Source organism: Bubalus bubalis, chromosome 4, assembly GCF_019923935.1.
Source record: "Bubalus bubalis isolate 160015118507 breed Murrah chromosome 4, NDDB_SH_1, whole genome shotgun sequence".
Taxonomy (NCBI): Eukaryota; Metazoa; Chordata; class Mammalia; order Artiodactyla; family Bovidae; genus Bubalus; species Bubalus bubalis.
In genome coordinates, this window is record NC_059160.1 from 3586195 (window position 1) to 3611545 (window position 25351).

The following is a 25351-nucleotide window of genomic DNA, read 5'->3' on the forward strand; positions in this document are numbered from 1 at the left end:
GGGGTGTGAGATGGGTGATGGCTGGGGTCCAGGGCTGCACCCACCAGGAGGGCCTGAAGGCGGCCGGGATGGCAGACGAGGGCGTGCTGACCCCCCAGCAGCCCGGAGATGGCCCTCCAGTCGGGCCAGACCCACGCCCCCCAACACCAACACACACGCCCTCCAGCGCCCAGCCCCTGGGCTCCCAGAACGAACAGGGCCGACTCCATTTCCACGTTGAACAGCTTTATTGAGCTCCGGGTGTGCACGCTGCAGCCTCCCGACCGCCTGGCCACCCAGTCGCCTGCTGCGCGCGGGGGCGGACCCTCTGTGGACGTCACTGGGCCCCTCAAGGAAGGCAGTAGGTTGTATAGTTATCTTCCGAGGGGGCAACATCACTACCCTGAAACCACACAACCTACTACCTCACCCCGCCGGCACCCGGGGGTGGGAGGGTCCGCCGTCCCGCTGCCGCCCAGCCCGCGGCCCCCGGAGCCATGGAGGGCCAGGCGGGCACCGGGCAGGAGGGCCACGCCGACGGCGCCACGGCTCCTCCACGGCGTCCAGCCTGCCTGTGGGCGCGGGGAGTGGGCACGGGCCCCACGGGGCGCCGCAGGCTGGAGAACGCGCCTCTCTTCCTGCCCGCAACTGGGGAGCCCCGGCCCCCCTCCCTCCGCCAAACAGAGGCCTGGCACTGAGATGGGCGGGCTGGCCGCTGGAGAAATGGGCAGATGGAAGCTGGCCCCGTGGGCCGCCCTGGGGCGCAGTTGTCCCACCCCGGCCGAGTCTCAGCTGGCCCCGGGGCTGCTCCTCCTGGCATCCAGGGTCGGCCGCAGCTCGGACTAGGGGCCGCCCACGAGCACCGTCAGGGGGACAGGGCGAGGGGCAGGTGGCAAAGATGGCATGAGGGGAGGGAAGGGCCGGCTGAGTGAAGCCCTCCTTGGACACCTCATACGGTACTGCCCTCAACCCTCACCTGGCCCGTTTCACAGATAAGGAAACTGAAGCTCAGAGAGGTCAAGGGACCTGCCCCAGGTCACACAGCACCGCCCCACCCTGCAGAGGCCGCACCCCTCCCATCTGCCCGCCCCTCGCCCCCCCACGCCCCCAAGCCAGGGTCCTAGGTGCTGGCCGCTGTTGGTATTACAGCCACTTCAGGAAAGACAGTAGATTGTATAGTTATCCCATAGCAGGGCAGAGCCCCAAACTATACAACCTACTACCTCACCCCAAAGGGCCGTCGGTCAGTCTTGGCGCCTGGACTGGGCGGACTTGGTGGCTCCCGGAGGCGCTTCCTGGAGGCGGCGGCGGTGGAGAGCGGCAGGGGCAGGAGCTCAAGGTGGCACTGGAGGCTGAGGGCCCAGGGCCCTGGCAGGCAGGTCAGCAGGGGCCTGTGCGCCCAGGGAGCTGCCCCACAGGAGGAGACCGCTGACCAGGGAGGGGAGGGAAGGAGGGAGGAGAGGGAGCGGGGACACCGGTGGAGCAAAGAGGCCCATGGGGCTCTCAGGAGAGGCTCACAGGTGACCAGACTGCTCCCATCTGGACTGGAGACCGGAGAGGCTGCGGTGTCCCCAGGCGACCTGTGCTGGAGGCGCTGGGAGGAAGGCTGGCGTTTGTCAGAGGCCAACCTGTGCCCAAAGCGGCCAGAGTGCCCACCACGTCCCCATCTCACAGCACCGCCACCTGCGATCCCGCCTCCACCCGCTGGACCGGGGGCACTCCCTCCCCAGCAGCCTGATCCTGCCATCAGGGTAACCCTGGCTTTCCCACCGGGCAGAGGCTCTAGAATGTTCCCTCCTTCCAGAAGGGAACCTGGCTCTCAGGGAAGGGTGTCTGGGCTGGAGCCGCAGACACAGGGCCCGGTGCCCGAGCCTGAGCCCCACACAGGTCACGTGACTGTCATGAGGTCACAATGCCGATGGGTGGCAGGGCAGAACACAGGTCATTCCTGCTTTCTGCCTGGTAACACCTCTGCCTTGTAACTGGTGCCACTGGACAAGAGCCCCGAGCTGTCAGACACCCCTCACCTCCCCCCACACCCCTCCCTAGCAGGCTGCCTCCTCCAGGCAGGCACCAGGCTGCTCCATGCCGTGTGGTCTTCCCGGGCCTGGTGAAGCCAGGATCACTGATCCCGTGGGCCCTGGGCAGAGGAAGGGCCCGCCCTCTGGCTCGCCCACTACCGCAGGTGGGGTCTCATGCCCAGGCCCAATGAACAGCTCAGTGGCCGCTTCCCGAACAACCCCGAGGAGTATGAAGTCAGTGCCAGGGCCCTCAGCCAGGGATGGGGACGCCGGCACCCACACCGTGCCGTCCACACAGAGGATGAGCCTGAGGTACAGTCGCCGGGGCGTGGAGCCGGGAACACCCCAACTCCTGGCTGGCCTGTGGTCACAGCTGTCCTGTCTCTCCTCGAGGCCCCAGAGGGGAATCAGCGTGAGAGGGTCTCAGGGTCCCGTCCCACTGTCTGCCTGAACTCCCTGCCGGCAGTCAGGGCCAGGGAGTCGCCAAGGACAGAGCCTCTAAGGATGGGGGCTGAGGAGAGGGTGGCCAAGGGTCCTCCGTGACAGCTGAGGCCACAGGGCACCACAGACACAGCCCTGACCGTGTCCCTCCCCGTTACAGTCCTCCCGCCAAGGCTCCTTACTTCCCAGCACCAGGATGGCCGGAGGGGCACGTACAGTCACTGTGCTGTCCCGTGCCCGGGGACAGTCACCACACCGAGGCCGGGGTGGGCCGATGTCCTGCAGCACAGGGGCCTCCTGGGCGTCCCGGCTGGGCTCCCCACGAGGAACGCTGGCCTCAGGCAGACACTCCCATCTCAGCGCCACTTCTTGACCTGTTGGGGTTTAGAAAAAAAGACACAAGCGTCAGACCTTGTGCAAGAGGTGCAGCCAAGCCTGAGCTCTGGCCGCTGCTCCGCGCCTCCTCCCTGGACTCGCCCGTCTACCTCCTGCGGATCCCACATCTCAGTCCAGCCTGTCTCACTATGGCCCCTTGCCTGGCGACACACCCCGTGGAGAGGTCTGGAGAGAGCGGCCGCTCTGGTGCCCTGTGTCCGACGACCCCAGATGGGGAATGAACAAGACCCAGTCCGCATCCGTGAGTGGCCAGGGCCACTGGTATTCCCATGCCGGGTGGCCAGACCTTCCAGGCTCACTCTAGGGCCTGGATGTTGGGAGGGGGCGGCAAGGGGAGGAGAGACGGGTGCTGCCTCCTGTGTGCCAGGCCGTTTGTGGGACCCAGGAGGAGGAACCAAACTCCCCAGTTCACAGAGGAGGCTCCCAACAACGAAGTTGAAAAGTGAAGCCTCGGACCATCCCAAGAGCAGAAACGTCGGGGAGCGGGCACCTGGGGCCCGGTGTGAGGCCTCAGACAGGGCTCACTCAGCGAGCCATGGCCCCACCTGGCTCCAACCTGCTCGGCCAACTGGAGGGCCTGAGCCTCATCCCGGGTCGCTGCACTCGGAGCCAGAGCCACTGGGGTCTATCCAGCCCTATCATGTGCCAACCACTGAGCCTCGGTGTCCCCGGCCGGTAACAGGGACAGAGGGTCGGCCCACCAGGCTGTAGGGGTGCTGTCCTGCCCCTCGTCCCTCCGCGCTCCCAGAGGCCCGATGTCCATCAATCACCTGGGCTCACATCTCTGTGCCCCGCCTGGCCCGGCTCCCATCATTTCCCCCTCCAGAGCAGAAGAGCACCCTGGGCAGCCCTCCCCACCCTGCCGCGTGCCTCCTGGCCTTTGCCCTGGCCTCTCCTGAGCCAGGAGTGACCACCCTGTTGCCCATGAAGACTCTGCGCTCCCCACACATGTTCCTCTCGCTCACTGCCCATCGGGAGGCCTGCGGGAGGAGGGGGGGGGCGCCCCAGTGAATTCTCACTGTCCGGGCTCTGCGACCTGGCCTGGCCCTCCTAGGCCCCAGGTCTCACGTCTGGACACCCAGAACCGCGGCAGGCACGCAGCTGACTCAAGCGGTGCCCATGACTGTGCCCCCGGACAAGGGGGACTTCCTCTCTCCATGAGGGCCGGGCGGGCTCCCACACGGCGGCCCAGCTAATGGCCTCTCCAGGTGGGCAAGAGGCAGGTGTACCCCCAGCAGGGTTCTCCAAACTTGGGCTTTGCCTGCCCACCAGGGAACCGCTCTCACACAACCTGGCTCTTTCTTTAGCCAATAACCCAGGATTGGCGGGAAGGAAGGAGGACCGACCCAGGTCTGAGACCTAATTGTGGAGACATTTCAGAGCTGGGTGGGGAGGCCTCGATTCCGGGTGTCAGGAGGCGTGCTTTGCTCGGCCCACTGCCCCACAGTCCTAAAAGTGAGCATGGGTCCAGCCCAGGGAGGGTCAGCAGAGACCTCCCCTCTTCCAGCGGGGTGGCAGGGGTCTGAGACCTCCTAAGGGACCCTTCCTGGTCAGCCTGGACCGGGGGTGGCAGCAGGAGCAGCCACTGTGCCATGAAAGGGGCTCCCTGGGCAGGGCTGCGGGAGAGAGTGGTCAGCAGTTGCCCTGCCATCTGCCACTGCCGGCCCAGCCCCAGGCCCCAGTGTCAGCCTGTGGGCAGGGCGCCGGGCAGGGAGGAGCCAGGCCAACTGGGGACAGGTGTGTGGGAGGCCTCGGTGGGCAGGTGGCCCTTTCAGGGCCGGGCGGATGTCTGGAGCGAGCGAGGCAGACAGACGGTGTCACCCCACAGTCACCTCGGGCTTGGCTTGGGGCCACTGGGAGCCTGGACCCCCCCCCCCGTGACGGCTCCCTCTACTGCCACCCCGATTAGGTTTCTCCCCATAAAGCAGCCAGTGTTTCTGCTCGGCAAGCCGTGCCAACAATGGAGTCTGGGAAAAAGGCGTGGGGGGTGGCATCCGGGGGCCGGGTCTCCCTACAAACATGGCCCATAAAGTTAACGAGATGTGCGCCCAGCAGAGGCTGGCTGGGGCCGGGCAGAGGCTGGGCAGAGCCGGGCACACACTTGAAAGGGGCACCAAAACTCAGGAATCAAAAGCTGCAATGTAAAATTTTTTTTAATGCAAAAAGGCCCCTGGTGTAAGAAGGACAAACTTATGGCGGAACGGAGGCTTACTGATTTCTGAGCTCAGCTGAGTGCAGGGCCCAGTAGCTTCAATGCCCCAAAAGCACCTCTGGGGGACAGAGGAATAAAAACTAGACCTGGAACCTGGCCTTCTGACCCTGGCTCTTCCCATAGCCCTGTATACAGCCCGGTGGTGCCACGTAGGTGGGGAAGTGGCGCCCACAAACACTGGAACGCCTGCCTTTCTTCTCAGGGAGACAGAAGGCCCTCTCGCTGGTACCCTTCCTGCCCAGTCTCCCTGAGACAGACGCCCTTGTACTCTGGGTCAAGGTCTCCCATCCCTGGAAGTCTGTACCCTGCCCTGGCTGCCTGCTCTCCTGTCTTCCTCCAAGCTTGCAGCTGGGAGGCGGCACACACAGGAAATGTCCACTCCCCAGGGAAGGGGGCCAGACATGCACCAGGGACCGAGGGTCACTGCCCACAGAGGTGTGAGTCCGAAAGCCCCCAGGAAGTCCTAGCATCTGGGAAGCTGGGGGTTTCCTCCTGGCCGGGAGGCTAAAGCTGCAGTGGGATTCAGGCCTGCTCTGCAGACACCCCTGCATTCACGGGGGCCATGGGCACGGGCTGGGGACAGATGGCTTTGGGAGCTGCCTGGCCACAGTTCTGTCCCCTGTTCTGGCCTCTACCAGCGACGGGCCTCAGGCAAGTCAGTCAGCACCTCTGGCCTCAGCTGGTGGCTTGGTAAGTGGGGCAAGGATGCCAGCCAGGGCTGTCGGGAAGGAGGTCCAGGTGCCCGTGCCCAGGGGCGGGGCAATCACCAGGGAAGCTGCTCCTCACCGCAGAGGGTCTGCTCAGAGTCCAAAGGGAACAGCAGCCAGGAGGCAGAGCCCTCTCCATGCCCGGTGGGTGTCTCCGTCTGGTGTTGAACCATTAGGCAATCGTTTTAACCTCAAAGGCGTGTATTTATCTGAAAATATTCTCAGTCGCAGCCGCAGTCTGGGTCACAAGGCAAGGAGAGGGAAGAAGGGGGTGGGTGGGGGACCAGATGCAACCACATCATTAAAAACGCCCGGCGTGAAACCGCGCCCCAGGGGCAGCCCCACCTGGCCACAGCCCCTCAAGATGTACCTTCTGCTTGCCGGGGCTCCCTGCGCCCCCCTCCCCGGGAGGCTCCGGGCCTGGCCGGGCGTGGCACCACCCCGTCCTTGGCTGGGTTTCCCGAGCCGGCGGTGGGAGGGCTCAGCGCGCAAACCCCACTCAATGGTGACGGAATGTCCTCTCCGGGAACCGCGAGGAGCGGGGATCTGCGGAAAACACGGGGGCTGTGTGCCCAGCAGCCGACCCAGCCTGGAGGGCCTGGCGGGGCCACGGGTGTCTAGGGAGAGTGCCCCACCGCTCCCGAGGGCCCGGGGTGCGCTCTGCTTTGCGCGTGCTGCCCGGCGAGGGCGTAGCGTTGGCCAGCCGGGGACCACAGGCCAGAGCGTGGCCCCGGGGCCGCCCGGCACGCCCCTTATGCCAAAGAAAGGGCACAGCCCCTGTAACGCACGCGCCCTCTCCTCCAACACCGGCCCGGCCTCTCTTCCCGGACACGTCTCTGCGCCCCTCAGGGAAGGACGCGGACTGCCGTCGGGGGCCCTCTCGCTGGGTCCTGCGGGCGGGCGCGGACGCCCGGCGGCTCCACGTCCACCCCCGCCCCGGCCGCCGCTACGCTGCCCCGATCGCCCGGCGCTGACTGGGGGGCGGCGCGGGTTCACACCGAGTCTAGAGCGGGTGCGGAAGGAGACCGGAGAGCTCTGTGTCGGGAGGGAGAGGCCCCAGCTCGGGGGGGCCGGGGTCTCAGGGTCTGGTCTCCGGGGAGCCGGGGGGCCGGGGTCTGGTCTCCAGGGGTGCCGAGGCGGCGGGCCCAGGCTGCAGGGAGCGCCCCTCCTGCAGGAAGCAGCCGCCTCGGCTTCCTCAGAACGGGCAGCGTCTCAGGACAGGCGGTGCCGGGTCCGCCCGGAAGCCGGGCGCCTGCCGCCTCCGCGTGGCCCACACAGGCCTGCCTCTGTGTGCGGCGCGTCGGGGGCCCGCTCCCCCGCAACCCCGCTATTTCTAGAACTGCCCGCGGCGGCCCCGTGGCTGCGAGGTCTCCCCTCGGGGCACAGCCTTCCCGACGGGGCCGCTCCCGGGCGCTGGCGGGCAGCGTCCCCACCCGCGCGGCGGGCCGGCCCGGGGCCGCGAGGGGCCGGCAGGGTCGGGGCCCCCAGACGCCTCGCCAAGACGCCGGCCAGCGCCGAGCCCGGGGCGGCCCGGCCACGCCGCGCGGGGCCGGCGGGCCGCAGTCTCGCCCACAAAATGGCGGGGCCGGCGGCCATTCGGAGCGGCTCCGGGAAGACAGAGGCGGCGGCGCGGAGGGCAGGGCGCCGCGGCGGGAGGCGGCCGTCCACTCAGGAAGCAGCCCGGGCCGGATGGGCCGGGCCGCGCCCTCTCCAGAACCTGCTCCCGGTCACCCGGCCGCAGAGGCCCTATTGCCCTTGGGTGGCCCCCGGAATGGATGCCTCACGGGGTCTCGGTCCTCATTGGCCTGAGGTCGGGGCAGCCTCTGACCAAGTGGCCTGAGGGGCTCTCCTGCTTTCTAGGGACACCCCGGCACAGCCACCCCGAGATCCAGGCTGGCACCTCCTGTGTGTCCGGGGCAGGGAGAAGGGGGCACGGGCAGCTGCCAAGAAACACCCCAGGGGTGCGTGGCCACAGCTCTCCTGACGTCCTGCAGCACCGAGACCCTGCCTGAGCCGGGCACAGCCGCCCACGACAGCCCCGCCTCCTCTGGCGCCTCAAGACTCCTGTCCTGCTTGCCTGACTCATGTCCCTTCTGGGGAGCCCCCTCCCCACTTCCTCTGGACAAGAGGCACATCTCTCTCACCCCGTCAGCCAGTGCCTGGTTCAGAACCCCAGACGTAAGGCAGAGACCAGCAGCCCTGCTCTGTGAGCCGTGAGTCCAGCCATTGCCACTCGTCCCTGCTCCTGCAGAGGGAAAACTCAGGATGGAGACCAGTCTCACTTTAAAGATGGTCGACAGGTCCAGGGGGTCAGCACAGACCTGGCTGCTGCCAGCAGGGGACTCCTTGGAAAGCGACCAACTCGGGAGATGCTACTCACATATCTGGGGGCGCAGCCAGGCCTGTGCTCTTATGGAGACGGGCAGGTGCAGAGCCAGGGCAGGGCCCGTGTCCAGGTCTGGGTCCTGGGCAGCACCCTGGCCTCTTTCCCTGTGCCCACCCTGGTGCTGCACCCACACTGGGCAGCAGGCAGGAGCCACGTGGGACCCAGTCAGTACCCCTGGTGGCCTGTTTTCTGCAGGGAATTAATTGTCCCTGTTCTCCCTGGCACCCAGAGACCGCCCTGCTGGCTCTTTGGGGGTTTGCGTGGATGTGGGTCCACAGGACATGCAGGCGTGCGTGGGGCACCCCACAGCGGAGCCACGTTGAGAAGCTGTACCTGCTGAGCCTAAGACTGCCAGGTGTCTGGGGTCACGGCCTGGAGAAAGGGTCCCTCAGCGACCCCTGCCCCCGGGTACTTCAGATCCTCGAGGTGCTCCTGGCCCGTGGTGCCCCGAGAGGATCTGGGTGCCCCTGAGCTGTGCCGGGCCTTGTGGAGTCTTGGGTGGGGTGGGCCAAAGCCAACGGGGTACAGAAGCAGGGCGTGTGCCCCGCGCACACCCAGGGACGTGCCCTCACGGCCTCCTGCGTGTCTGCCAGGCCCTGGGGGTCGGTCCCAGGGGCACATTGGTGCCCCAGCCCGGGTGCTGGACACAGCTCCCAGGGCCGTGTCTCCGCTGGGAGGCTGGGGGGATTGCACAGGGAGTGCCCAGGGGAGGGCTGCACCGCACAGCCATGAGCGAGCCCGCGGCCCTGTCTCCCCGGTGACGGCCGGGCGGCCCCCGGTCCTTCTCTCTGGTGTCGTCCTTCCCCGGGCCTACACCCCTTTGCTCTCTCCTTTGCTGTTTCACTCCCGTCAGGTCTCTCTTCCCCTTGCCCCTGATGTCCCCCGGGGGGCCTCCCCCCTCCCCGCCTTCAGGCAGTGGCTGGCGCAGGCCCTGCGCGCAGACACAAAAGCCCTGGGGCAGCGTCTGCGGAGTCTGGCGGGCAGGCTGGACCTGTAAACACGCGAGGCCCAGATGGCAGAGGGGTCCCGGGCCCTCTCCAGGCAGAACTGTCCCAGGCCATGGCACCAGACAGGGGAGAAGGAGAGGCTGACAGGCCGGGCCTGACCCTCACAGACCCCGTGACCCTCTAGGAGGCTGGCAGCAGCCAAGGGGGCCCGACAGTCGGCAGTGCAGGCTGGCTCTGGGAAGGGGCAGGGTGTGGCCGGGGGACCAGCAAACTCGGAGCACGACAGCTCCCTCAGGGCCAAGGGGCAGGGCAGGACGTCCTCAGGCGCCGAGCCCCGAGCTCTGCCCAGCAGTTAGCGGTCCCCCGCTCGCGGCCCAGGCCCTCTTGCTGCGGCTGCCTCCTTGCAAAGGGGGCTTCATCCACCTTACGTGCCGGGGCCAGCCGGAAACACGCCCCAAGTTGAGCTGCCTGGGGGAGACCTCAGCAAGCTCCTGACCCCGTACTCACCCTGGACCCTCGGCCGCAGAAAGAGGCTGGTGGGAGGGCAGAGCTGAGGGGGGGCGCACCCCCAGCTGAACCCGAACAAATGGGCAAGAATTGCCTGTCTGGCCCCGTGACACGCCACCCCCAACCCCCCCCGCCAACACACACACACACACACACACACACACACGTGTGTGTGCTAAACGTCTGTGTTCTCTCAGACATACCCAGCCCAGGGTGACGCCGGGACGGAGCGGGTGGGGAGCTCTGACTTTCAACATTCGAACGCTACCTGGCCTGAGGGTGGCACAGTCATCCGAGCTCCAGGTGTCAGCTGAGGACCGAGGCGTCGAGGTGGAGGGATGAGGCCTGGGAGGAGAAAGAGATGCTGGTTAAGTTGTGGGAAAGTGCACACCCTACGTCTGCACACTGTTGGTTTCGGTCTCCCCGAGACCGTGCCCCAAGACCCCACAGCGCCCAGCACAGCTCAGGGGCACCCAGAGCCTCTCGGGGGACACCACGGGCCAGGAGAACCTTGGGGGCCTGGGATACCCCCAAGCAGGTGGGCCATCTGTTTCGGTGATGTGCAAACAGACCCATGACCAGCACGAAGCTGCTGAGACTCTGAGGCCTCAGACAGGTCCCCTCTCCCCACTCAGCCACCTCCAGCAGAGTCCTTACTCGGAGGGCCAGCTCCACGCCCTTCCCAAGCTTGTGAAACTGACCCAAAGCCTGTGGTCAGTAACCACAGCAGGCCTGGGTTCCTGGGCCACCAAATCGTCCTGGCTGCCTCAGAGGTGCTGCCAATAAAGCCCCGAGCCGCCTGGAGCTGAGGCTACTGCCAAGTCCCCCTTCTGCACGGGGCCGCAGTGGCTCTGCCTGGCCTCGTGCCTCCTTCTTGCTCCGGCAAAGGGAGACGAGGCCGGCAGGGCGCCCGGCTGGGGAGTTCTTTCAGTGGATCGTGCGAAAGTGCACATGTTAGTTGCCCTGTTTGTGTCCGAGTATTTGTGACCCCATGCACCGTAGCCCACCAGGCTCCTCGTCCATGGACTTTTCCAGGCAAGAATCTTGGAATGGGCTGCCATGCCCTCCATCAGGGAACATTCCTGACTCAGGGATCGAACCCAGGTCTCCTGCATTGCAGGCAGATTCTTTACCGTCTGAGCCACCACGGAAGCCCTTCAGTGGATCATAAACCCCTGCAAAGACTGGTTTCCACCGCCAGCCTCTTTGCTGAAGCCACGGGTGCGCTGGGGTTCACTCTGCACTCCCAAACTCTGCTAGGAGGTATTCCCGCCCAAGTCTTACAGAGGGTAAACCGAGACTCGGGGCTCCAGGGAAACCTGTTGGGCCGGACAGCTTGTGGGAGGTGGTCTGGGGGCTGCAGGCACTGACAGGGCAGGGTGGTCTCAGGGACATCTCTGCACCAGCAGCCCCGGTTGGGGAGGAGGCAGGCAGCCTCCCCAATTCTGTCTGCTTTGGGGATTCTGGCCAGCGCCACAGTTGTGCCACAGGGCAGGTGCGGGGCTTGGCGGGACCACAGCAGACAGCAATCGGCTGCTCTACTCCCCAGCTCCTGGTGGTGAGGCGGGCACCCCTGGGGAGTCTGGGCAAGGTGGGCCCAGCTGGCTGCCGGTTGGGGCCTTCAAGGAAGGACTGGTGCTGGGGTCACCCGAGACCGGTCCATGTTCCCCTCCCGGTCAGGCCGCTCACCTCCTGGGCTGCCCTGCCAGCCAGACATGGGGCAAAGGCCGGCCACATGGTTACATGGTGCTGGAGTGTCTTCCGAAGGCCACGGCAGGCGTCCAGTTTCCTGGAGGTGCTCTCGGAGCAGCCACATTCTACAAGAAACAAAGCGAGCGAGGAGTCAGCCCCACAGGTCTGGTGGCTTGCAGCCCAAGCACAGAGGGGCTCAGCGGGCGTCTGCCCCTGCCCCTGCCCTCGTCCACCCCACCCTGTCTGATACTGTACCTGCAGATCACCCGGCCCTCCACACGCTGCCGAGGAGGCGCCTCCAGAGATCGGGGACCTTAGAGGCAGAGGGCCTCACAGAAAAGCCTTTTCTGACAGTCTGACCGCCCCATTGTCATCCTGGTGCTGGACTCATGCTCAGAAGTCAACCCATCCACTGGCTCCCTCGCAGCCCAGCCGCGCACACCCTTCAGAGTCTGCAGAGGAAGGCGGCTGGTGAGACTCGAGGTGCCTGCTCCCGGCACAGCAAGCCTGCCGCGTCATGGAGCCCCACCCTCTTCACTCTGGCCCTGCCTTGGCACCCACCAACTGGCACCTGGGGTTATCCTACCCATCCTTTAGGTCACCTCCTCCAGGAGGGCCTCCTGGGTCAGGAGCAATAGGGTCAGCTCTAGCAATAGGCTGACATCCCTTGAAATCAGCTCACAGATGCTCTTGCTACCTGGACCCCCTCAGGCTCCAGCTCCCGAGCCTGGTAGAGACCACCTCTTAGCAGCTGTGTGGTCCTCACACCTAGAATGGTGCCCATAACCCAGGAGGCCTGGAAATACCCCCACAGAATTTATTTTCTCGAGTTCCAAAATCACTGCAGATGGTGATGGCAGCCATGAAATTAAAAGGCACTTGCTCTCTGGAAGAAAAACCATGACAGAGCCAGACAAGCATACGAAGGAGTAGGGTCATCACTCTGCCGACAAAGGGCCGTACAGTTAGAGCTGTGGTCTTTCCAGTAGTCACGTATGGGTGTGAGAGCTGGGCCATAAAGAAGGCTGAGCACCGAAGAACTGATGCTTTCAAACTGTGGTGCTGGAGAAGACTCTTGAGAGTCCCTTGGACTGCGAGGAGATCAAACCAGTCAATCCTAAGGAAGTCAACTGAATGTTCATTGGAAGGACTGATGTTGAAGCTGAAGCTCCAATACTCTGGCCACCTGATGTGAAGAACTGACTCATTGGAAAAGACCCTGATGCTGGGAAGGATTGAGGGCAGGAAGAGAAGGGGACGGCAGAGGATGAGAGGGTTGGATGGCATCACTGACTCTGTGGACACGAGTTTGAGCGAGCTCCGGGAGATGGTGATGGACGGGGAGGCCTGGCGTCCTGCCGTCTGTGGGGTCACAGAGAATCTTAGCGACTGAACACCACCACCCTCAGAACCATGCCTGCTACCTGAGAATAGACGGTGCAGATGTGACTTTGTGTCCTTCCCGAAGGCACCCGTGCGGGGACACCCTAGGACAACTGTCCAGGGCACCCCAAGGCCCAGAAGGCTGGGCAGAGACCCAGAAGCCGGCACTCAGCCGACGGCAGCCCGGGCCCAGCCTTCTGCTCCCACCCGGCCTAGGCTCAGGCCGCAGGAGGCGCACGGCGCTCCCAGAGCAGGGACAGCACACCCTCTGTGACGACGAGAAGGCAGACCCGGACGGAGGTCCAGCCTGCCACGACGGGGCATGCTGCTGGGCCTTGAGCTTCAGGCCAGTCCTCTCCTTCTGGAGTCTCTGACCCGGGCCCAGGGGGAGGCTGCGGCCAGGATGACGGCGGGTTGGGGCACCCAGTCCCCAGGAGCACGCAGGGCCCCCCCATGCCAAGGCGTAGGGGTGCAGCTCCCACAGACCCAGTCCTCTCGGGGGCGCCCGTCACCTGAGGGCCGGGGCCGTGCTCCCTGTGGACAGGTGGGAGCCGTGTGGGCACGAGGCACGGGGCAGCTCAGCGCGCCTCTGCAGCCGTGCCTCTGACTCTGACTTTCGCGGGACGTGCGTGGGACGCGTAAGGCCCTCAGGGTCCACAGGGGACCTGGTGGCGGCTTCCCCAGGATGTGCCCGGGCCTTACGACACCTCAGACAATGTGCCGAGGTCACCTCCTCTCTGGAGACAGAGATGGGGCCCTGGGAGCCCACCGCCTGCAACCTATACATGACGTGGGCACAGGACCCTATACATGACGTGGGCACAGGACCCTGCATCGAGCAGCACTGGTTCTCGTCCTGCCTCCCGCACACTCGCTGCCCAGGCTCTCACGGGCCCCCTCTCCCCGACTGTCAGATGGGGCGACGAGGTCTGCACCCCGGAGCCCTGAGCGGATTCCGAGAGAAGCGTGGGGCTGGGCGGTCAGCCCAGGCCTGGCTGCTGCCGCCTGCACGGGCCACTGGCCTCAAGCCCACCACTGTCCTGTGGGTTTCAACATGTGTGGCTGGGCCAGGGTGTGGCACACGGGGTCTGCCACCTTTGCTGCAGCTCGTGGGGTCTTTAGCAGCGGCCACGCAGGATCTGGTTCCCTGACCAGGGATCAAACCCCGGCCCCACACTGGGAGCACAGAGTCTGAGCCACTGGACCAGCAGGGCCATCCCCACTGTCCTGTTTATGGGAGCGGGGAGCACCTACCCCCGCCTCCAGAAGGGACGGCCCTCCCCACCCGCCCCCCAGCAGGGTGGGCTGAACGAACCCCCACGGCCCGATGAGGAAGTCCATCTGACGGCCCCTCCTGTGTGGCCCCTGGGCTGGGGGGACTCCAACGCCCTCCCTGGAGCGACGGGGCAGCAGCTCCGGGCCCCCACAGGTCTAGGACCCTCCACTGGCTCGGGGAGCTGACTGCAACACACCCAGTCTCCTCTCTGGACAGCAAGTGTGGCCCGGCCGGCGTCCAGAGGGCTCCACCGTGGGCCACGCTGAATGCCCACGGCCCAGCGGCTGAGACCCCGCTTTTTGCAAACAGCCCAGGTCAGTATTCCTCTGTGGATGCTGGAATCAGAAGTTGGACTTCAGGGCACAGGAGCCGGGAAGTGAAACGGCACAAGGCCACCTTCAGCAGGGGAGAACCAGCCAGAGGCGGGTGCCGGCCACCCACACCCGGTCAGCACACCTGGGGCTGCCGTTTCCACCCGAGGGCAAGGGAGCTCGCGCCGCAGGCCCGGGGACCCTGGCTGGATGGCTGAGCGGCGCAGGAGACGCACGTGGCCATGGTCAGAAACCTCACAGGGACAGCCACCCGCCGGACTGTCCTGGCGCCAGGGCGGCCCTTCACAGCGGCATTTACAGGCAGTCCTGCCTCTGGGCACTCGGCACCCCGAATCATTTCACCCACCCACCCAGCATCGCCCATGGAACCACCAGGCTGGCTGACCGCCGGGCTCCCCGGTCTGGCGCTCTGCACACAGAGGTGCCAGGCAGCGCCACCTCCCTCAGGCTGCAATCCTCAGCCTCTGCTGCTCCCAGTCCCGTGTTCCCGGGTTACACCCACGGCATGTCACTGCCCTCGGAGCCTTTAAGGCTGTCCTGGGAGTGCAGAGTGGCCCTGGGGAGGGCCCAAGCCTCTCCTGATGGGCCAGCCCACATGCTGAGCTAGAAGGGTGGCCAGGGGCCTCAGCCTGTTTCGGGGTCACGAGTGAACCACAAGCTGAGGCCCCCTGGGGACAGAAGCCCCTATTTTGTGCGGGGACTGGGAAGGCAGGAGAGTCAGTCAGACCCACTGCCTCCTCACGCTGTGTGGCTCCAGGCACAGGACTGCCCTCTCTGGCCCAGCTTCCTCCCCCGTGATATGGGACAGCCTGTCCCCCGTGTAGGGCTGTGACATGACGGACGGCAGGAGGAAAAGTCCCAAACCCCAGGCGGGCTCACAGTCGGGCTCCCCTCTCAGCCCCGGAATCCCACAGGGGCCGGTGGCACTCGGAGCCCCTGCCCCATGGAGGGGTCACTTGGAGGGTAGGTCCTCCGTCCAGAGGCAGTTTTGTCCTCTGGAAGCTCCTGGCCCACGGAGGCCGGCGGAGCCTGCTGGAACCAGTACAAGGCCCAGCGGGGTGCCGGGAGGCTCACCCCGCCCCACCCCAGCCCCCAAGTATCCCTGGATACTGGCACACTCCTGCGTCCATCCACAGGGGGCCGGGGCCACGGGCCTCCATCTCAGCTCTGTCCTTGTCACCCTGGACAGGCCCCTCCGCCTCCCCGGGCCTCCATCTCCTCGTCTGTGACAAAGGGGCAGCGATGCGGTGCTCCCCTCCTAGGATTTACCCGGAGACTAGAGACTGTGCACAGAGTGTGCTCGCCCACTGTGGGGCTCAGCGGACGGCGGCGCCCACTGCTGACCCTCCATATGATTTCCAGGCCACAGACGGCCACTCTGGTGCCTGCAGCCTCTCGTCTGACAGCTGGCCGACCCGCCAGGGCTGGGCCTGAGTGGACAGAGCTGTGGGCAGGCCCCGGAGCGGGAGGCTCTGAGCCGCCAGCAGGAACTCCCCCGTCGGCCAAACTGAGGGCCCAGACCCACGGCACACAGCACCCCCGGGGGGCTCAGCCCGGGCTCGTGCACGCGCGCCTGCAGCATCCCACCTGACCCCCTCAGAGGGCACGTGTGGGAGAACGTCCTTCCTGGAAATGCTGAGTGCTATCGAACCGTGGGGCGGAGGTGCCCCTGGCACCCTGGGTGGCGCTGTGCCAGGACTCAAGCCCTCGGAGGGGCCTGAGACACGGCGGGAGGGGTCAGAAGTCGGCAGGCGAGCCTGCGGGCCACGTCCTCCAGCACCAGCCCCAGCAGGGGGGCTCCCAGACGCACAGACCGGGGGTGTGTGCCCCACCCTGCCGCCCCACTGTGGCCAAGACAGCTCCAGGAGGGCCTCGGGGGGCTGACGGCTCCCAGGGCAGGCAGTGTGGGCAGGGTGCCAGTGAGCGCAGGCTTCTAAGACACAGCATCTGAGGGCAGAGGTGCCCGTCTGGGGGAGAAGCCGAGGCTCTAGAGCCAATCAGGGCCGCAGAGAACCTTCTGGGCTGTGAAGCCTGGCCTCTTGAGGCCTCCTTTCTGTATCTTCAGAAGCAGCCATTTACACCTACCGTCCAAAGCTGATGTCTGTCTGAGCAAACGAATGTGGAGTTCCCGAGAGCCTGGCAGGCACACAGTGGATCCGCACCGAAGGCTGCCGGCGACAGCAGACGCGTCACCGAGTTGGTCCGGGGGGGAGGCCAGCCTCTCCCAAGCTCGCATCTTGATGGTACCTGGAACAGCAGAGTAAGAGCCCGGTTCTAGCGAGACAGCAAAGCACAGTCCTGCACGTCCTAGAGATTCCTTCCAGGTTTCAGACTCAGAACACCATGAACACACGTTCAGGCGTCAGGATGGGCTCTGCTAGGAGCCACGGCCCTGCCACCTTGGTGGCGGCGGGGGTGCACCCCATGTCAGAGCATTCCCTCCCGGCAAGTTGCCTCCGCTCCTTTTAAATGGACAGGAGGCGCCGGGACGACGGTGCTGCCCCCACCGTGACCACCGGTGCCCCGGGGAACATTTTCCTTTGAGGGAGAACACACAGGGAGAATCTCGGCGGGTCAGTTTCACTCCGGTGGTTAATTTTGTAATTTAAAAGAATTTTTCCTTCAGTTACAAAAGGAATAGATGCTCACGAAACATGATTCTGGGAAACAAAGGAGAAAGAGGCAGCGAGCATTTTGCATCCTCCGTGAACCCAGCCACGGCAGGCCTCGCCCACCCGAGGACCCGCAGCCATTCTGAGGCACATGCATGTGGCCATAAAACCCTGGTGGTCCCCGCAACAGGCCATGGAGCCTGTCCCCCGTGACCTCGTCACGGCTGCTCAACCCACACAGCCAAGCCCAGGAGGACGGCTGGGCCCGTTTCTCACCTTTGTAAGAGACGTGAAGATGGGTACCTCTTATCTTTATGCATAAACCTTTCCTTGCTCCACCGGGGAGACCCCTAGAAGTGGGGTCCCAGCTCAAAGCCCAGGGCACTCTCACATGTCTGAGGTAGCTACCCCACATCTGGCCCCTCAGAACCTTCCAGAGCCCCACCCGATGTCACAGGTGCAGGTCAAAACGACGGGGCATCGGGGAGAAGCAGGCCCACCGCGGGGCAGGGACCGGCCCACGACCTCGCCGCAGGCCGCCAACAGAGCCGGGAGGCCGCTGGGCAGTGTCTCCCCAAGGCGCGCTTTTATTTTTAATTTCCTTTTTAAAATATATTTTATTTTGTATTTATTTGGCTGAGCTGTGCAGCACGTGGGGATCTGGTTCCCTGACCAGGGATCAAACCCGCACCTCTTGCACGGGAGCACGGAGTCTTAAGCCCTGGACCACCAGGGAAGCCCCCCCAAGGCACACCTTTAAATGGCCCAAATGGAAGCTGCCCCAGACCCTCCGCAGCTGGACAAAGATGCCCCAGAAGGGTGCCGGGCACTGACACCCGCATTCACGACGACTCATGGAGGTGTACAGTGGGTCAAAGATGCCCTAGAAGGGTGCCAGGCACTGACACCCGCGTTCACGACAACTCATGGAGGTGAACAGTGGTAATGACGGGCCGTGGCACGTTCCCCCCAGGAGCGGCAAGCCCAGGGCTGACCTGTCAGGAACCAGCGCTGCAGGGAGAGGGGAGGCCAGAGGGTCCTGCACCTTGTCATCACCCCCTGGAGGGGACCCTGGAAGCTGTGACAGTGTGGGGGCAGGAGCGGGTAGATCTGTGAGTCAGAAATATCTCACTTAGAATGTACGGAGGGCCCCCCGCCCATGACACCCAACGGACTGACGGATCCTGGCTCTTATGCCCAGTGATGGGTGAGGAATGGGCCTCACGGAGCCCGCGGGCAGCTGGACTCGCCGTTCTTCCTGGCCGGGACCCCTGGAGGCCACGTGGTCCTCCCGCAGCCTGGCATCCCCCGCCGTCCGCACTCTCAGGCTGTTCCTCGGGCATCACTGCACCGTTTGTGACGAGGTGTGGCTCCACGGGTCCCAGATTCATCCTAAAAGGGAATGTGGCTGGTGGAGGCGGAAAAAGAAAGAAACTCTCTCGTTTTTCCAGGAGCCTGGACGCCCGGCCGCCATCGTCTCTCCAGGAGCCTGGCCGCCCGGCCGCCATCGTCTCTCCAGGAGCCTGGACGCCCGGCCGCCATCGTCTCTCCAGGAGCCTGGCCGCCCGGCCGCCACGGTCAGCTGCTGGCTTGCACCCGGTGCAGAGCCTGGGCAGTCGGCACTCGGCCTTCTCTTCTTCCGTTTTGGTCTCTGGATTCCATTTCATTCATTCATGAAACGTTCCCCAAGAGCCTGCTCTGTGCCAGGCTGGTGATTTTGGCCCGTCCTTCCCGAAGTGCCCAGTCTCCCAGGGCAAGGCGTCTGTGGGCGGTGGGCATGTGGAGAGCAGGGAGGGCTTCCAGGAGGAGGCGATTCTGCACCCCAGTCTGGAGAGGTGGGGGATGGCGCCGTGGAGGGGGCAGAACAGGTTGCTGGGGGCCTCTCGAGTCCCACGAACGGGACACTGGACTGCAGCCAGGAGCTGGACACAAGCCTGCGGGATGGGCACTGGGGCAGAGGCCCGCGCTGAGACGGCCTGCTCCTGGGTGGGCAAGACAATGGACGCCGTCTTGCGGCAGGGAGGAGGGTGTCTGGGAAATGCTGGACGCCAGCAGAGCTGGAAGGGCAGTCTGGGTGTGGTGGGAAGGGGAGTTGAGGATGACGGGGCAGGGCAGCAGCTGCAGGGACACCCCCCAGGAATTTTAGGAGGGAGAGGAGACGGGTGTGGTCACAGCAGAGGAAAGTCCCCATGGAAGCCACCCAAGGTCAGACCCAACATGGCGCCCCGTCCAGGCAGCCCGGCGTCTCTCATCTAGATCTAGAGCAGTCCCAGATCCACGCCAGGAAATGCACCTTCTTTCTTCTGCCCGACACTGTGGTCTTGGCTGTCCCCCTCCCAGGCCCCAAACGCAGCTGTGGGCAGAGGGTCGGCTCTGAGGTCTAGGACACTGGCTGGTCTAGCTCGGGTGCCACCATCTAGCTCTGCAATGAGGGCTCAGCCTCCAGAACTCAGTTCTCTGGCTGGTGGCACATCAGGGTTCCGTGAGGTCTCCCCGATAACCGTTATCAGGGCCTGGCACACAGAGGGGCTTCGAGCATGGGTGCTTGGTGGCGTCTGGGGGTCTCCAGGCTCGGGGGGTGCTGAGACGGGAGGCGGCAGTGCGGCCAGCCAGGGGAGCCCGCCGCCCGCCGTGAATCACCGCGCCAGGCTTTATAATTATCTGGGTACTTAGGCTCTCTTTCTTTTCCTCCCACTTCCCTGGGGAAATTCCCTTCATTTCCTCCATCATCCCCGGCTCCCTGTGTGAGTCTAAATCAACCTTACCCCGGGCAGCAGGCTGCTCCTCCAAGCTCTCACCCTCGGCCTACTTTACTGGCGAGGGCGGGCTGGGGTGCCAAGAGGCAGGGGCTACTGGGGTGCCATCTTTGCTCAAACTAAAGCTCCATTCCTGCCCTGGACAGAAAACCGAAGGCGCTACCCCCTCCCCTTAAGCTGCAGCGACTGCGTCCCCGGGGCCCATGGGTTGCTGCTCCCGTCGCCACGATCTGTCGGCAAACCCAGGCAGCCTCGGGCAGGGGCTTCCACGGTCCCTCGGCTCAGACGACGACGAGGAAACACCGATGTGCGGGCAACAGGTTCTGGCAGCGGGTTCCAGGTGACCTCGAGGAGGTCGGGCTGTCCCCACTCTCTGTGGAGCTGCGCCAGGGGAGGGTCAGCCCCTCCATGGGTCTGTAACAGCCTGCTCGTTCTTGGCGAGGGTGTGGGGTGCATGCTGTTCTGATGCCACCTCCTGTGCGCATCCAGCCCTGACCCCGATTCTCACCGAATTTCCACACGACCCCAGCACGTGGCTGTTTTGTGTGTTCAGTCGCTCAGTCGTGTCCGACTCTGTGACCCTATCGACCGTAGCCCGCCGGGCTCCCCTGTCCATGGAATTCTCCAGGCAAGAATACTTGGGTTGCCATTCCCTTCACCAGGGCATCTTTCCGACCCAGGGATCGAACCTGTGTCTCCTGCGTTGCAGGTGGATTCTTCACCACTGAGCCAGCAGGGAAGCCCGACCCCTAAGTAACTTAAATATGTATTAATTGTTTTAACACTATCCTTGAGAAGTAGAGAAGGGGGATAAAAAAAAGAAGCAAATGTAAGAAAAAATATGGGAAACCTATTGAAAATCTGTCCATTTTACAGATGGGGACACAGAGGCCCAGGGGGCAAAGCAGTCTGCTCAGACCACCCAGAAACCGCTCCCTGCAGCCCTCAAGGCTCTGCTCCCCATCATGAGCCGAAAAGTGTCCCCCGTAGAGCAGTGAGCGGGACCAAGCAGGGGCCAGCCCCTGAGGCACCTGTGACATGTCACAAGAAGCGAGTGGGCGCCGAGGGGTCTCATGGGAGGAGCCAAAGCACCCATTGGGCAGGGTGGGCAGAAATGTCCCCAAGACATCACCCATGGTCTCCTGTGAGAGGAGGAGGTGAGGAGGCCAGGGCCTCCACCAGGGCACCAGGCAGGGCCTGGGGCAGCAGCCACGGAACAGCCCTGGGCGAGCTCTTCTCAGGTACCCAAGCATCACCGCTCTCCCGGGCCCCTCACCGGGCTCCCTGGAGGAAGAGCCGGCTGGGTTTCTTTATAAAGCTGGAACGCATTTTCTGCCCACATTTCTGACCTCCGGAAACCTCTCGGGTAGTTTTCCAGAGCCCTCTGGATTCCACCGGGGGCACGGTGCATGCCTCTGCTCACTGCGTTCACAGCCAGGCTGCTGGGCACCAGGCAGGTGCCAGGAGGAGCCTAGCGGGCACAGCTGCACAGGCCTCTGGCCGCCCGCAGCCCAGCTGGGCCTCCCTGTCATGGGTCTGTGGGCTCCGGCTGGCTCTCGGTCTCTCAAATTTGATCTCTGGTCAAATTCCATGGCTCTTTTCTTTTAAAAAAAAAATAATAATAAATGAAATCCCTCTTTGAAAACAAACAAAAATCCCAGAACAGACTCCAGAAACGCTGGCCTTGCTGCAGCTTCATTTTCTCATTCTTTCTCTTTCCTTTTTGGCATCACAAGGAACTGGAGGAACAGTTCACCCCTGTCATTTCACAGAGGGGCAAACTGAGGCCCAGAGGGGGAAAGGGGCCCCTTCGAGGTCCCCCGGTGACTCCCTGGCACAGCTGGGGCGGGAACCCAGGGTACCCGACTCAGGTCCAGAGTCTGAGCCCCGGCAGCTGCTGGCCCCGTGGGAGAGGTAGGGGGTCTGAGCCTGTTAGGACAAGAGCCGCCGCAGCCCTGGGCAGGGCTCCGGGCACTCACCCCGAGGAGGGATGCCCGCCTGGACGGGCAGGCCCGGGCCACTGGGCCTCTTGGCACAGGAGAGGCCAGCACTGGTAAGTGTGGGAAGAAGCCCCTGCCGGGGTGAAGGGGAGCCCCGAGGAAAGCAGGCTGGCTCTAATGGAAACCAGTCCGAGGGCCAAAGGCAGCAGGACCCCCGCCCCCCGGTTTCCATGGGGACGGAGCCGGGAGGTGGAGTCCTGGCAGGCTTGCCGCAGCAGATGTGGCCTGTGCAGGGCTGGCGCGGGGCGGCGGGAGGGGCGGCGCTGGGCGGCAGGGCCCTGGGACGTGGCAGGCCCGAGCCGGACTCGCGCACAAGCCCGAGGCCGCGGGTCTGCCACCTCCAGGAGGCCACCCAGATTCCCCCCACCCCGGGGCGCTCGCACTGGCCACTCCAGCCTAAGTTTCTGCTCTCCGCCTGGCTGGGCCCAGCCCCCTCCTGCACCATCTCAGCCCGGGCCTCGCGGAGGGCGCCAGTGCTTGCTGGGACACGGGAGACATAGGAGCTGGGGACAGAACCTCCAGTCGTGGCTCTAGCCCCCCAGCCAGTGAGTGGGTGCTCCACAAGGCCTGCTCCACCTGGTCCCTGGACAGTGCCTCCAGTCCCCTTCCTGAGCCCTGAGCTGGCCCCCTGACTGCTCTGCTGGGTGCCCTGGAGAATCAAGTGGGTGCTGAGCCGCCCAGGGACACAAGGAAGCCGCGGGGTCACTGGCAGACCACTGGGGAGGTGGCCACTCGGACGGGGACTGAGTAGCAGGGTCTCTGACACCAGACGGAGCCCCTGTTCACTTGCAGAGAGATGGTTTCCCTGAGCTCATCCCCCCGCCCCCGCACTCGGCGCTCACCAGCAAGAGCCCTTCACACTGGGACCCAGGGCAAGCCGTGGGGCATGCAGGCCCCAGCTGTGCCAGTGACACCCTGCTACTGACCAACCTGGGAACCCCAAGATCAGGTGGGCGCGTCTCCACGGGAGAGACTCAGGGTCCCTCACACGTCCAGCGGTGCCCGCAACAAACCCACGGAGAAAAACCCCAGGCTCCTGGTCTACACCGCCGGCTCCTGGTATGATGGAAGGATCTGGGCTTGGCACAGAGCAAAAAGGACCATCTTGAGAATGCTGGAACCTGCAAAATGGTCTTGCCTGTTTGGGGGTTTTACAGCATCTCCCAAAGGTTCGACTTGCAGTTGTCTGAGTGTTAAAGTCTCGATCACCTCGGCCTACAGCCTCACTCTTTCCCGCTCTGGGCTGGGGGGACACCGAGACAAAGGGTGACCATGGCTCCCTTCCTCCCACCCCTCGCTGACACGCCGGGCGTCGTCCACGCCGGGCCAGCAAACGACAGAGGCCTGGAGCCTCATCCAGCCGGGCGCTCGGGGGTGGCGTCAGTCCAACCCGTGGGCCTGAGATCCTAGAGAAATGGCAGCTCAGGCAGAGACAGGCCCAGGGCTCCCAGATTCGCCACCATCGTATGGTCCCCAGGAGGGGAAAAACGGAGGCAAACCCCGACTCTCCCTGGGGCAGGCCAGGGGACAGGACCTCCTGGTGACCGGCGTCCGGGGAGAGCCCCCCGAGGTCGGCACCCATGAAGGGGACCCCGTGCCTGGCTGTCCCCAGCCGGCCAGGGGCGACGCTGGGTCCCGCACTCAGGGACCTGGGTTTGAGGGCAGGCTCTGTTGCCTGCTAGCCGTGTGACTCTGGGCATGTTCCTTGGCCTCGGTGAGCCTCAAGTTTTCTCAGAGAACTGTTAACAGCCGCCTTCCACGAGGGCAGGGAGGGGGGCATCCTGGCTGTGCCCTCTCCTGCCACCAGAACAGCACTAGCCCCTGCTGGCTCTGATCAGATGTTGAAACAAGATGAAATCGAACAGATTCCATTTAAAAATAGATGTTTAGAAGAACGGATTAAAGTCCTCGGCCCTAGGGAGTTCCCTGGTGGTCCAGTGGTTAGGACTCCGTACCCCACGGCGGGGGACATGGGTTCAATCCCTAGTTGGGAAACTAAGATCCCGTAAGCTGGGCGGTGTGGCCAAAAAAATACTGAAATTTTTTTTTTAAAAAAATAAACAAGGACTTGACCTTGGGCCTGGCACTCAGTAGGTCCATGAAGGTCAGCTCCCCCAACCCTAGGGAGCTCACTCTTATTTGCCAACTCAGACATGTGCTGGCCTCTCATGTCGGGGAGACAAGGGTGGACCCCGACCCTCAAGGCAGAGAATCTCTGCCACTCGAGTCCCCGCCTCCACGGGTCCTGCCCCAGCCTGCCTCGCTCACCCTCCCCGGCAGCTGGATGTACCTGACCTTCGTGGCACGGCCGAGGCGGTGGGCCATGGTGGCGGGCCAGACTGCCAGGGCCGGGAGCCACTACCCAGAGGCTGCTTTGCTGGGCCTCCCCTGGGCACTGGTCACAGGCCGGGCAGGAATACCAGGACCAGAGCAGAGACCCTCAAAGCTCACGCATCCGTCCACCCATCAGGGCCGAGAGTCTCCCAAGGGCTGGTGCGGGGCGACTTACGAGTGCGTGTTCACAGCAACAAAGGCGCCGGCTGAGGGCACCCTGTCCACACCGCCGAGCACCCCCCACAGCCGCTGGAGGCCTCTGGCGCCACGTCGGGGGCGCTGCTGCCTGGACCCGGCATGGTGGGCCCAGGTGCGACTCCTCGTCCCCTCGAGTTCAAGGAATCAGCACGCCCAGGAGGCTCGGGTGGGCGGGAGTGGCGGGAACTGTCCGCCCGCCTCCGGGATCCCTCCACCCACAGCAGCCGGAAGCGCGGGCACACCCACCGCAGGAATCCCCAGGCAGGGCCAGCGCCCAGCAAACTGGGCCAGAGGTTCCTGTGCGCACGCACAGGACGGACCTGCAGCAGCCGGACCCCCAGAGTCCCCCCACTCCCAGCTCCCTTCAAGGCCCCAGAGAGTCACAGGGACCAGAGGCGAGCCTCCCCAAAACCTGCTCCCATTCACGGCAGGTGACATGGCCTGCTTCCACAAGAAGCCTGTAGGTAGGACTTACCCTCTGCCTCCGGGTGGGGAAACTGAGGCTGAGAGGGGCAGGTGGCTCCCCGAGCAGCCAGGCCCCACGCTCCTCCCGCGAGGCCGCAGCCTGGGATAAAGCAGGCTGGCCGCAGCTTCCAGGCAAGACCCCCACTTGCTGCCTCTGACCACGCCCCCAGGCCGACGCTGTCTCCCCCACTTCAGAGATGAGAGAATGGAGGCCCGGCCGCGAGAACCATTCTTATTGAGGCCTTTTCTGCTTGAAGGCAGGCTGGGGGTTCACAGTATCTCATCAGATCCTGCCCCCAGTCCCCGCTGTGTTCCTGGTGGGGAAATGGTTCGCCTGGGCTCCCGAGTGTGCGCTCAGGGCCCAGAGCCTAGCACACAGGTGTGTGCACACACAGGAACACACGCACACACACGCAGACCTGCACAGAAGGCCGACCCTGCCACCCGCTTCCGGGAGGAGGGGGCTGGCTGGAGGACGCGTGCCCCCCGGGCCACCCGGCCGCTCCCGCCCTCACATGCCTTCCCGGGCCCCGTCCTGGGCCTGCCCCGCCGCCATTTCCTCTCCTGGGCTGGAGGCCCAATGCCAGTCCTCCGGGCCTGCAAATGGCCGGCGTCCGGAACGGCCTGCAGCTGCGAGGAGACTGTGGGTGCCTGACCCGGGCCCAGAGCGCAGCCACGGGCCTTCCTTCACTCACTAGTGCCCGGCA

At 64.7% G+C, this 25351-nt stretch overlaps 1 protein-coding gene across 9 annotated transcripts in view; it reads right to left on the reverse strand.

Moving 5' to 3' along the window:
• Positions 1 to 208: 208 nt before the first annotated feature.
• The window catches only part of LOC102401424 (translation initiation factor IF-2), a 38475-nt gene continuing 13332 nt past the window's right edge, over positions 209 to 25351 (reverse strand). The window contains exons 2-6 of one of the 9 annotated variants that reach the window (XR_003108573.3): positions 16365 to 16526; positions 11286 to 11413; positions 9865 to 9941; positions 7901 to 8001; positions 209 to 6302 (exon numbers count right to left, since the gene is read on the reverse strand). Coding sequence is in view for 2 of the 9 variants with exons in the window: in XM_025282682.3 (XP_025138467.3) it covers positions 9903 to 9941; positions 11286 to 11413; positions 16365 to 16526 (329 nt within the window). In the remaining 7 variants the exon portion in view is untranslated. Of the gene's footprint in view, positions 6303 to 7900; positions 9942 to 11285; positions 11414 to 11543; positions 11741 to 16364; positions 16527 to 25351 lie in introns of those variants that run through there. The other 8 variants (XR_006550300.2, XR_006550301.2, XM_025282682.3 and 5 more) reach the window with 8 other exon arrangements.